The 13,218-nt window shown below is 35.7% G+C and overlaps 1 protein-coding gene across 3 annotated transcripts in view; it reads left to right on the forward strand.

Moving 5' to 3' along the window:
• Positions 1-13,218, forward strand: part of INTS6 (integrator complex subunit 6) — a 41,921-nt gene that overhangs the window by 1,497 nt on the left and 27,206 nt on the right. For all 3 annotated transcript variants that reach the window (XM_027648137.1, XM_027648130.1, XM_027648146.1), the window contains one exon: positions 108-257. In XM_027648137.1, coding sequence (XP_027503938.1) covers positions 108-257 — 150 coding nt within the window. The remainder of the gene's footprint in view (positions 1-107; positions 258-13,218) is intronic.

Consider the following 13,218-nt stretch of genomic DNA (forward strand, 5'->3'; position numbering starts at 1 on the left):
AGCATTTGTAGTGAGCTGTGTGCAGTGTGGAAGGCACTTTGTAGCCTAACAGGAAAGTAAAATGTGTATCTGCAGAATAATAAGTCTTCTCATGTTTCTCTTTGCAGGCTGGCTGGAAGGAAAACCATGCAACGTTTATGAATGAACTGAAGAACCTTCAAGCTGAAGGACTTACGACTCTTGGCCAGTCCCTAAGGACAGCTTTTGATTTATTAAACTTAAATAGATTAGTAACTGGCATAGACAACTATGGGCAGGTAGGTTGACTGTTAGTAGGTGAAAAAATCTTATAACACAAACTTCCCAGAGGTAGCAATTAGCTAGTTGTCCAAAGTGGCATCTTCATGAAGTACTCAATATGGGGACTTCTTCAAAAATAAGCAGAGCTCAAATAGCTTGAAGAAATAGTCAGTGATCATAGTTTGGTACCCAACTTAGCTTTTTTTAAATTCAGTTATTCCTCAGTTTTTAAGCTGTGACATAGCCTCGAAGCTGACATTCTCAGTTCAGCTGTAACTTTTTTTTTTTGTATCAAGTCTATGTTCAGTACCTTAGCTAGGGAGCCTGATATGGTTATGAGAACTTTGCTTTCTCTATACAGTGCTGTATAATCAATTAAGTAATTACAGTTTGGGAGATGAACCATTTTTGTAATAACACTGCATGTCCAAAAGTACTAGAAGGAACACAACTTTTTGAAAACCATTTCTTTCCAGTGAGTCTACCACAGCATTTCTCTGCATACCTGTATCTCTATGAACCTGCCTGTTGTACCAGAACCTTGAGAAGTCATGCTTTTTAAATATCTCTAATGCAACTATCCCTTTTAAGCAGGACTTCTGTTTGGGGTGGGCCAACATTCTTTTGCTCATCAATATGAGTTGCTAAAAGACAGAAACTGTAGGTTAAATGAGTGCATTAGGAAGTGTACAGAGTTCTTTCTGGCGCTGGATCAAAGCCTGGATTTGTTTCACTTGAAGGATGTTATTAGTATTGGGCAAAGTATAACATGTATTTTTCACATGGGATGTACTGACTCGAATCGGCCCTTTTTGGTTGTTATTCTCATGTAATGCTTCCTTCACTATCTGAGGATTAGTTACTGCTCTTGGTATTTAACATGGAAATGTGGTTGTGAACATAAGTCCCTTTCTTCCCCTCCCCTTTCCAGTCTATGCAGAGTCTGTGTGATAACATGCCACGTTTGTTTGGGAAGGAAATTTGTCATACTGCATTGTAATGCTTTGCCACTAGATGATCAAGTGAGCCTAAACATTTTTAAAATCCCGATTCAGTGATGAAATTAAAAAAAAAAGTGGTAGTTCCACACATGGTTATATTTTTTTCTATTACCATCTGATGTCCTCATACATCTGTGTGTAATCTTCCCTGTATTTTGATGTTTTTGTTTAGTTATATGAGCTACACGAATCTTTTTGAACAGTTAACCACTGTAGGCACATACACAGAATACTTGCTCTTTCCCGTTGCTACTGGTAATTATTCTAATTCACATCAAATAATTTGCTCTAAGTGAACCAGTTGTGCTCAGCTACTCAATCAAGTGGGCAGTTGAGTTGTCATGATTGTTTTAACTCACAGGTAGTGTTCACTACTGCAATATTCCCTTTTTTCCATGAAGCGATGACTTTTATCTGTTTTGGTTATAAGTGTCTCTGGGCTTGAACTCACCCGTGCTTATGCATGTTTTTTACTCCATTCCATATGTGGAGCTGGCTGTTGGAGAGGTGTTCACATGTGCAGTCAGGTGACTAAATAGAAATCCTAACTCTTTTTAGTGTCTGCAAAAATAGATGAATATATTGCAAGTGCCAGGTCATCTGCTGCTGAAGTCACAGGTTCCCATTTTGGCTGTTCTAATCAAAGTAGCATTTTTTTTTTTTTTAGATAAATCAGATATAATTCTGAAGCACTTAATTGGTCCTTCAGCATTTGGAGGGTGAGATCCAGGGCAGTTAACTGTCCCGTCACATTGGTCTTTGAGCGTTATGTCTTTTTATCCTCTCTTCCTGTTGTTCATGTCTACTACCTAAAATTGGCTCCAGATTAATGGGTATTTAACCATAGTCTGAGAAACTTAAAAATTCAGGAAAATAAGTGATCAGAATGCTCACTTGAATTTGAAATAGTTTTCACTCAGAACATCAAGTGCTGATTCTCTTTTTTTAAAACACTTGCAAATATTAAGATCACAAAATAGTGGTTAACTAAAATACAGCAGGCAGATGTTTGAAGAATGATTATCTTAGAGTGGGAGGAGATAATTTTACCAAAAAGCAACATTTAGACTCTCTTAGGTGTGGTATTATGTGACATAATAAATCCAAACTTTTATTAAACGCCTTTTTTTTTGGGGGGGGGAAGTCTTTCTGGCTTAAGATCTTTTGACTAACTTTCTTGTATTTTAGTGTACTGACAAGCTTCTAAGATATTTGCCAAGATCCACTTGTTTCACATGTTTGAATTGTAAAACAGACTTTTCTTATATATGCAAATGACAAGACATGATACAAGCTTGATGGGATTCTCTGGTTATGTCATCTAGCAGTGTGATATTTTGTCCCCCTACTGAGTATGAACTTTTTGTTTGAATGGCATTGTGACTCACTTTACTTGATTTCTTCCAAAGTCGGCCAGAGTTCTCCATCAGCTGACATCCTGAACAAGAGTGATGGCTGAACGGTCATTCTGAAATTGAAGAAAATCTCCTGCTTCGTATTTTCTTGCAACTTTAATGTTTGGATTTTTATTATGAGCGTTTGTCATACTACTTAAGTAAATAAGTACTGACTCAGTTACTCAAAGATTGAGTGATCAAGTGGTCAGCTGATCACTGCATCTTGCATTTAGATCTTAAAGGGACGCTGTCAATACATTTAGATTGTTAAGAACCTGGAAGATTTTTTTCAAAGGCTATTTCTACTACTGATGCTATGTTATGACTTTATAAACACTTTATCTTAGGTAGGATTGGTAGATCCAGGTTTTTGTGAAGACTTTTGTCAAGACAAAAAGGTTTTGGAAAGTACACATATTTTAAAGTGACTGTTCCTTTAACTTTTGCAGCACTTTGAGATTGATAAATTCAGTATTATACCGCTTGAGTCCAATAATAGCTTTTCCTCCCATAGTATGCTTTGTGATGATTATGATAGCAGAAGAATGAATGTTCAAATAGGGTGTCAGCTTTTAGCCTTCGCTAAAAATAGCGGTCCTTCTCACCTTCTGCATTTTTATGGAGAGCTTAGGAAAAATACAGGATTTGGATGTCTTCAGGAAGAAAGCAGTTTAAACACATGAATTTCAGGAATCGTTTACTGTCATAGAAAATGTTGTACTTGATTAGCCCAGTTTGCACTTAGCTAATTGACTTATCTTATTTTTCTCCAGTTAAACTTCTCCATTGTTTTAGGTAGTCTGAAATACTTAGCCTTTTACTAGCAGATTTTTTTTTTTTTGTCCTCTTGGAATACACTAAGCCTTACAGCTGTGGTTTGCTCAGCAGTACATGTATAGTCACAATTTAACTAAATAGTTTTGAGTGAAGTAAATGTGCAGTTTGTAATCCTTGATAGAAGGGTTAAATACTAATAGATGTGTTTCTGTGGAAACAGAAAACATGGAAAAGGTAGCTGCTGTTATAGTAAAAATGTAAACAAATGATTGAAATGAACTGTCAATGTACTTCAATTATTTGAAGTTTGTAGTGAGATTTTGAAGATTAAGCACTGTATCTAAGGTAGGTAAAATATACTTTTCAATAGAGTTTTGATATTCACATGCAAAGAACCAGCACAGCACTGACGAAACTAGAATCTGACAGATGTTCGAAATTGCGAAAGCTCTGATTTTCCCATACCCCATGTGTTTCACCTTGCTCATTGTTATTTGTGGAATGAAGGTCTCCTATTTTTTTTTTCGGCAGTACTGCACAGAATAAGCTTTGAGAGGCTAAAATACACTTATCTAAGTGGATTTCAAAGTGATTGAGTTGATACATCAAGGCATTTTTAGACATCTTATTTCAGGGTAAAATTTTGTTTTAATACGACAGAGTGTTTTTCAATAACATAAGCTTTTTATGAGCTTTTTATTCCCTTAGAGTATCTTGCACATATTTTTCAGCATTGTGATTATTATTGCTACAGTAAAACTGTCTTAGAGATCAGTTTGACTTTTAAAGAAATTTGATGTAAAAAAAAGGCACATGCTAACTTAGTTGTTTTGTAACAGAACGGTCAACCGTAATGCTTCTGTAATGCAAGTGGACTTAGTATAAGTATTTTTCAATCACAGTGCTGCCTGGAGTTAGAGTAATACATGAAACACTGTTTGGATGACTTACCAGGCTGTGTGCAGTCTTGGTGAAAGCCTTTTTTTTTTTTTTTTTCTGCAGTGCATTTCACATATGAACAGAAGCATAACTAAGAAATATTGAGACAAATAAAATCCAAATGGAATTCAACTGATTAAGAGTATTTTGGGAACTTAAAAATATGCTGAGGGCTGGAAAGAGATATTTCTGATCTGGAAGTTGGAAGGTATTCTATATTGTTGGCATTGTTTTAAGCACCTTAAGTTTTTTCCAAGTGTTTTATTCATACCACATATGACCATCAAACAATACAATCTTAGGTTAACTGCTACTTCATAGTTCTCTCTGAATATATAGTTAGACCCATTCATAGCTACAGTAGCAGAGTTGCTGATGTGTTCACACAGTAAAACTTAACATTGGTCTGTAGAGATCAGCATGCTTTCCTGTAATGACTTAAATACTACAGTATTCCAAATACAGGTAAATAGCATACCTAGGAGATCAAGTCTAATCATCCTTGTAGGCACAAGAGAGCTTTAGTGTTGTAGGCTGACTCCTTGCTTATGTGCTTATCTATGTCTAGGATCTTCTGAGCTTATAAAACCCACAACAATCACATGTGAAATATGTCCCCTGACATGGACTGCATTATGTTTTTGCAGTGATGTTCTGTTTTCTTTAAGTTGTTGAACAATTTTATTTTCCCAATAGGTTTTTGAGGATTTTTACTGGATTTCCTTGTTCTCAAAAGTCCTTAGAGCATGGCTTTTGTCTCGGCATTGTGGGATCATAAACCCTGCACTGAAATGGCCTGTGTTGAGTCTGCCTCCAAATTTGGAACCAAAGTTTGAGTTAACATTTCCTGCTTTGTCATGTTGGCACAGTTGCACGGGCAGTTTACTTCCCATGTTGGTAAAGGCAGAGGTTTGCACTTCTAGAGTAGTTCTGTTCTGTTTTGTTTTTTTTTTTCCTCCCATTCCCCAACAAAACCAAATGGGAGTAGTAAACAAAAAAGCAAGCTTAAGCATGGCAGAAGTATATATAAGAAATGATTTCTCATAGTCTTTTGTGGAATACAAATGGTTTTAACATACACCTATATGCCTGCTAATGTCAAGGAGCTGTATGTGAAGTGCAGGTGAAAGCCATTCTCACTGCTGCATGATGAAATTAAGCATATTGGTTTGAATTTATACCTTTTAGGCCGTAACTTTAAACATGCCATCTTGTCCACCCTTGGAATCTTTGTAATTTTTAGTTAGTTTTGTTTTATAAACACCTTGAATGAGAGCTACAGCAGGCACTCTTGAAGTGTGTTTTCACATTGTGAGGTGAAACTGCTTGCGGTTCAGCCTTGCTAGCACAACAAAACTCACTGAAAGTCTCAATAATAAGTGTTCTGAAAATCACATTTTTAGTTCTAATCCAATGTGTTTTTTTAAAGAATTTAAAACAAGCTTATACAAAGTACTTTATTTTTTCAAGTGAAAACAATCTCATCAGTCTGTTCCACTAGCAGAAAGAAGTGGGGTACTTCACGTTCTAAATGTACTTTGACCACTTTTAAATACTAAGCACTTAAAGATTCAGTGTGATTTGGAAGGGGCAGTGCTTTAACATGTTCATTGTGGCTTTAATTTTTAGGGTGTCAGGTGAGCACAGTTGCACTGCCAGAGCTTAGCAGATGATACAGATGTCTGTCTGTGGCTGATATTCTTGGATTCACTAAAAAGTCATCAGAGGAAGTCTGAGGACAGTTAAGAGTACCAAAATTTTATCTCTTGGCTTGACTTTCTGGAACAGTCTCTTTGCTTCAGGTCATTATATACTCCTTGGATATGCTAACCTTTGTTATTCGGATGCTCTTATAGCTGAAGTGTATTTGCATTTCATCACAATCAAGTTGTCAGAGGGGCAGCACAAATACCCATGGATAATAAGCCAGGAGTTTGATTATCTTGTGAAATACGAGGTGGTGGTTTGTTTTTTTTTGGTTGGTTGGGGTTTTTTTGCTAGTATTTGTCATTGTTTATTTTCTTTAAGGTTGTTTTCACTTTTCTTACTAAATAGTTACTTTTAGTCTTGGTTTTCTGTTGTAGACAGTCCATATCTCTGAAGGTTGAAGGGACGAACTGTTACTTTTGAATATGTCTGAGTTTTAATTCAGCTGAGGCTCAGTTGAAACTGTTGTGTGTCTTGAGAGCTTGCTTGCTGTTGCTTTTTTCTTCAGGTACATTCTGTACCATTAACAACATAGTCTTTTAGTTCATAGAATATTCTCATATCTGCGTCTCCCACTTGAAGACTTAGTGAAGACACAACTTCCTGTTGTGTTTTTTAGCATCATATTGTCTAGCCCTTTTTCCAGGTTGTTTTCACTTGTTTATGTAACAACTTGGAATTTCATGTAATTTTTGAGCATTTTATCTTAGTTAACACAGAACTCTTTATTAAATGTCCAGTTTTCATTGTGTGATTATGTTGCTAATTTTAATTTTCCAAAGTTTAAACCAGTTTCATTTAAGGAAAAATGAATGCCGTGTTAGGAGGTAATGGTTTTATGTGTATGTAGGATATTTCATATATATTAAAAGATACTTTTTTTTTTTTAAGGTGAACTAACCTGTGAGCAGTAAGATTTGTGATGATTCTGTAGTACTTCTGTGATGTCTAGAAAGGATATCACGTTTGTGAAGTATTTTCTATGTATCAGTATATTTTTACTCTTGTAATTCTGAATATTAACAGCAAGCAGGATTTCCGTTTTTCTGGATTGCCAGTGTATTTTACAAAAAGGATAGAAGGGATTTATTTAATCACTCCAATACCATCAAGTTGACCCCAATGGACTAGATTTTTCAAAAATGTATTGGCAATTTCAATCATACATTATTGAGAAATCAGGTATCTTATCTAAGCACCTGTTGTTTTCATTCTAGAGATAGTGTCTCTGCCTAAGTTAATTGATTTACCCTAGCTTGTGTTAATCTATAGTCCAGTATAGATTGAAGCCTGAATTTTCCAGTGGGGAAATTAAGTTAGTGCTTACAGTTAAATTAAAATATGCAGGTAAGAAGTTGCTAGCTGCAAGATATAGTACTAACCTTCTCAGGAACCTTGAATTATTGTTATTGGACACTGAGTAGATAAGATTTCTGGTTGTATGAGAGGATAAGAAAACTTGTCAAAATCTAATCCTACTCTAGTTATTCTAACATGGCTGGTCAGTGTGGATCTTGCAGTACTGCAGTGATAGGTAACTGAAATAGCAAATAAGTGTTTATTATGTGTAATGTAGTTCTGTGCTTTGAACTTCAGAGGTCTTTTAGAAGACTGACCTAGCAGGAACTGCAGTGCAGATAAGGTCTTTAGTGTGGGATTTTGACAGTGATTCAGTGACATACAAATTGAAAGTAATGTTTAATGTCTTGTTGACTTGGCAAGGAAACTTTCATCTGAAAACCCACATTTGGTATCTGCTCAGTGTAGCCACTCCCATTTCCCTTAATTTATGTTTGGATTTTTTTTTTCCTATCTAAATGTATCTGCTACTGCCTGTGGAGAGCAAGGTGTTGATCTTTCATTCAGTAGTAATGTTTTACTTCCCAAATATTCGTTTGCAAAGCCTAGCCATGAGTAGTGTTTTACGATATATTATCTGAATACACTCTGCATTTTGTTGAGCTAGATTGAGCAAATTCAGAGTAATTATCATTGGAATCAATTTAGGGCACTGACGTTCTATTTTAATGCTCTGTATACAGAACGAGTGAAAAGTGACCATCTCTTTCTCCAACAGTTCTAGCCATCCCTGCTTTGAATCCCAGAATGCCAACTTGATTGTATGTGTCTATTGTAAGACATCTTCAACTTAGATGCCTCCTCTGCTCTGGAACTTAACAGCCTCTCATGTGTTCATAGTAGTGCCAAACTTGCTTCGAGTTGTGAGTGTGACTTTATGTAGTAAAATAAATCAGTGAGGGATCAAGTAATGATTAATAAGCTGTATTGTGAACTCCGGTGGTTCAGAATTTGTTCTAAAACAGCTGAGTTGTTCCTGCTGTATTGGTGATAAACTCAAGGAGGGAATTGTGAGGGAGTCAGGAAAGTTATTCAGAAGAGTTGCCCTGTGTTTGTAGGTCAGTAAACTACTTTCAGTCAGCTTGTCAGTCCTCTGGATTGTTAATCCCCCAAAAAGGTGTGGAGATTTTTGTACAGAACTGTCTTTTCCGATTGGCAGTGTGTATTTTGGTTGGGTGTGTTTTGTTTTTGGTGGGGTTTTTTTGGTTTTTTTTTGGTTTTTTTTTTTGTTCTGGTCAGTTTTTGTGTGTTTTCCCTACTCAGTGTGCTGACAACTGTAGGACTCATTACCTTTCTCCAGTATATGGAGAACAGAGACCTGGCTTAGCACTGTGAACTGCACTGACTGAGCCAGGAGCAGCTATGTAAAGTCATTGCTGTGAAGCAGAAAGGCAGCTGTAATTAGGGACTTGATCCAAGACTTGACAAGGTCAGTTATATTTGGAATAAAATGTTCAGAAATATTTTTAGGAAATATGACCAAAATCATCATAGATGCAGAGTCTTTGGACTTCAAAGTTATGTTTGGTATGGTTGATTATTTTATCTTTTTTAAAAAAAGTTTATAAAAGCTCAAATATAACCTATTTTTAGCAGCTTGCATCTACTGTATTCACTCAGATAACTTTGAAAACTGCAAGGATTTGTTGGTCAATTAATCCAATTTCAGATGATTGAAATAGTGATTCAATTACTAATCTGTAACTAACTGATAAAGTGCATCTTTTTCTTTAACTGACAATTTCTATTACATTAAAAATAAGGTGTAAGTTGTGATCACAGTTGCTTTTGCTGCTTATGTAGTTCAATTAATTTAATTTGAGAGAGCTAAAGTTCTTTCCTTTGCGAGATTAACATATATCTGTCATGTAAGTACTTAAATGTTCCAAATGTTGGTGGCTTTTTCCTCATTCTAATGCCAGTTTTCACTGTCCATTTACTTGCTGCAATTCATTATATATGAAGTATGTTCTATGTATGTTTTCCCTTTTTTTTTTTGAGACTGTCACATAATTGTGAAAGATAGGACTGAATTGTTTTTGAAACTTAGCAAGGACCTTATCTAAATTGGAGCACTTAAAAGTTAATCAAGCAGTTATCACTTATATGATATTTAAAACTCAATTAAATCCGTTCTTAAATGAAAGAAACAGGACAAACCTATATACTAAACTGTAATTTTTGAAATTCTGACTTAGTAATGTTGAGACTTCTGTGATTTAGGCACGTGAAGACATCAGGGTATCTTGAGGCTTTAAGCTTGATGTCTAAGTAAATTCTACCACGTATTCATCATTGTTCAACATGAACAGAGTCTTAAACTGTTCCCTTGACACACGCCTTCTGTCTTCACATGTACACTATTTGATATGGAGATTTTGTATTCCAAATGATCAGTTCTTGCATTGAATCTCCTTTTCAGACTACTTTGAGTTGCCTTTTTTGGTTTTTTTTGCTGTTAGTTTTGGTTTTGTTCTTGGCACAGACTTTTGAGAGAATTCCAAAATGACTGAAGTTGCACAATTAAATAGTCTTTAAGCAGTACATTCAGTGCCAGACTTGGAAACTCAGAATGTGTAAAGTTATGAGCATCTATAAAAATGATATTAAGCACAGAATTTTTGTTTCATGCTTCAAGATGGATATGCAATGAAATCATTGCCTATAAAACACACACTTGCAAGCTCAAGCAAAGCTAACAGCTGATATGGTTAAATATATTTCTGTGATTTTTATTTTTGAAAATGGGTTTGTCTTTTTTCTTGTGCAGTTCAGATGTTTTGTCTCTGTAGTATTTCTAATTGTAGAAGTGATATCTAACTGGAACTTTGATTTTTATTACAGCTCTCAGTCTGGGCATGGCTAGTATAAGATGGCATATGTTTGGCGGATCAGTAGTTAATTGAAACCATAAATAGTTATTTTTTTTGAAGATTTTTGAAAATAATGCTTAGGACCAAAATGCCAAGAAGCAAATTAATTTTTTTAATCCAATTTATTTTCCCAACTACCTTAAATTTTCTTTTCATAAATGGAACTTAGGTAACTTGTGTTATGGAAATAATGGTTGTTTCAAGAATTATCCCTTCATTCTTATTTTCTGTTAACTGATGTACTGAGGAATTTGATCTCTGGTTCAGCTTTAGAAAAAGTCTGCTGTTACAGTTTTGTTCTGCTTCGAAAACTTTTTGCTAACTGGTTTCTTTTGTTTGTTTGTTTGTTTGTTTTGTTTAAACCTGCAAGTGATTTGTTCTAGTTGCCTGAAATACAGAAGGCTTTATACCACTAAATGTCCTAACTAGGTGTGGAAAAATTTCTATCTACTACTAATCTGTAGTGCCAGTAAGGGGTGAAGCAAAAACCACGTAACTATCTCATAATCCTTCATAGATATTCCACATAAGAAACTGTGATTGGTGCGTGTCTTGGGTGTTGTAGTAACTCTTAAGTATTTGTAATGTAGTTAACTAAAGAATTCTCTAGAACATGGAGAATTACTTTGCCTACAATAACCTTGCTGTAGTCTATAGAGAAGGGCAGCTGTACATAGCTGAATTCAGGTTCTGTAATCTCTTCTCATGGAGGAAAGATCTCTCTTGGTAGCCATCGTTACTGTAAAATGACTGCTGTTGATACATTGACTTTCACAGTGAATGAGTGCAGGGGAAATCATTACTGCTTGAACAGCATTTTCCATTTCTTTAGGGAGAAAGATGGTGGGTTACTGGAAGCATGAGTTCAGACCTTGATAAATTCTAGTAGACTTTATTAAAACTCTGTTTTCAAGGTTTTCTCCAAAAGACAAAATGAATGTTTATGGCTGAGCCTTCCAAAAGATGGGTAATTGGCAGCAAAATGGAGAAGTGGAATGATACAGTATGTGCTGCCCTGGTGGCATAAAACCATGAACCAACTGTTGGATTAAACAGAGTTAGATTAAGAAATTAGAGTTCAGTTAATGATTACTTCTTATTTATACTTATACAATTACATTTAGCGGTTTTAGGTATACAGTTTTGAGATGGTATGCAAGGAGAGCATGCCTCGGGTTTATCTTGTTACTCAAATCACCTCATGAGGATAGGTTTTGTTAACTTGTGCCCCCTCTACTGGCTAGTATTCCAATTACAAAGTAAAACACAAGTTTACGTAGATGAGGTTCCCTCTGATATGCTATTTTGGCCAAATATCAATTTACAAATGTTCCTTTTATGCAGGTAAAACTACAGAAAAATCCATGTGAGTTCTGATTTGTGAGAATCAGTGGTGGTGTTGAGAGTTGGTGTTTTCATAGTACATAGTTACTGTTACGGGCACAGTCAAGACTTCAGCATTTTTTCTTTCCCTCATCCCTCAGTTGAAGAGATTTGATGTCTTTACCCACCCTGTGTGTGTATATTGTTTCTTCTATAGAGGAATTAGATCCTTATGATTCTTGGAACTACAGAGGACTATACTTTGGACTTCTGAAAGCTGCTACTATCAACCTGCCTTGCTGATGGTCATTTTCCCCTTGAGATGCAGAGCTCTCTTATTTTGGTTTTAGTAAGGGGATCTCTCAGATTATTTTTAACAGGTTCTTTCTGAAACCTGTCTGTGAGTGAGGTAGTATTCCCAGCTGCCTATCATGAAGGGAAGGCAGAGCAGAAGTCCTCGCATCTTGGATACTACAGGGAGAGCTAGAAGATTTCAGTATTATAATAGAAAATGTTTGTCCATACTGTAGATGTTTGTGGACTAGCACTAATAGTAAGAATCCTCTTGCTGTCCTTCAGCCATTTCAGAAAAACACTGGGTGTTTTTTCTTGGTGGTAGTGTAATTTCTGGAATAGGGCTTTCATTAGGTTGTGTCTTAAGATTGGTGTTTGTGACTGATTTGGTGTCTGTCTTTCCATTAATAAGGCATCAAGGGAGATTTCTGGTTTACATTAAAATCTGTTTTATGACTTAAAATCTTGGTAATAGATTTCAAAACACTTATCTTGTGTAAAGCTCAAACTGGTTGCTGTAGCTTTCATCAAAGTTTCTTCTGAGCCTTGTGAAAGTGATCTTGAAATACATCTGCTGTACAAATACCTGATCATCTACTACTAAGACAGAATTACTACCACTGCAAAACTGTATTATATATTGAATAATCAACAGCATCAAGGGAATATATCAATCTTTATGGACAGCAAGACAGAGATGAGTTAGAAGCTTTCTTTGTGCGTGAAGTCTGCCTTGTCAGATCTTAATCCCGTACAGACAGAATTCCAGTATGTTCTTCAGCTCTTATTCAGGTTGAAGTCACAGAAATCTCTCGGACACTGAAGATGTTCCTGTTCAAGGAGTCAATTTCAATTCTAAAACAACCATAATAAGTATTATTTTTATCATGCAGTTTCAGCCACTTGGATAACACCATGATAGATTTAGAGGTGCTGTATTTTTCAGTCTGGCCAGAGAATTATGGAGCTCCGTGTTTGTGACTCGGGAAACAGTTGTGTGAAAGCATAAAATACAATTGGTTCTATAGGTCTTCACAGCTATATTGATTGGTTTTGCAGGAACAATAGAAAATAGTCAAAGCTGCTGAAAATGTGAGTAGGACAAGTAAAAAGTTGCATGAGATGCTACAGCTCTTACATAATTGTACCTCTGTGTACTTGACTGATAGTGTTCTGCTTTGACCAATGAAGGGGAAAGTCTAAAAATGTTAATTTATGTCTTAGACACTTTATGATTTTGCTAAAGTGCAACTGAAGTTTCTAAGATACAAAAAGTGAAAACCGTGATTGATTTGGACTGTCTGGTTT

This window comes from Corapipo altera, unplaced genomic scaffold, assembly GCF_003945725.1.
Source record: "Corapipo altera isolate COAL_440 unplaced genomic scaffold, ASM394572v1 0, whole genome shotgun sequence".
NCBI classification, from domain to species: domain Eukaryota; kingdom Metazoa; phylum Chordata; class Aves; order Passeriformes; family Pipridae; genus Corapipo; species Corapipo altera.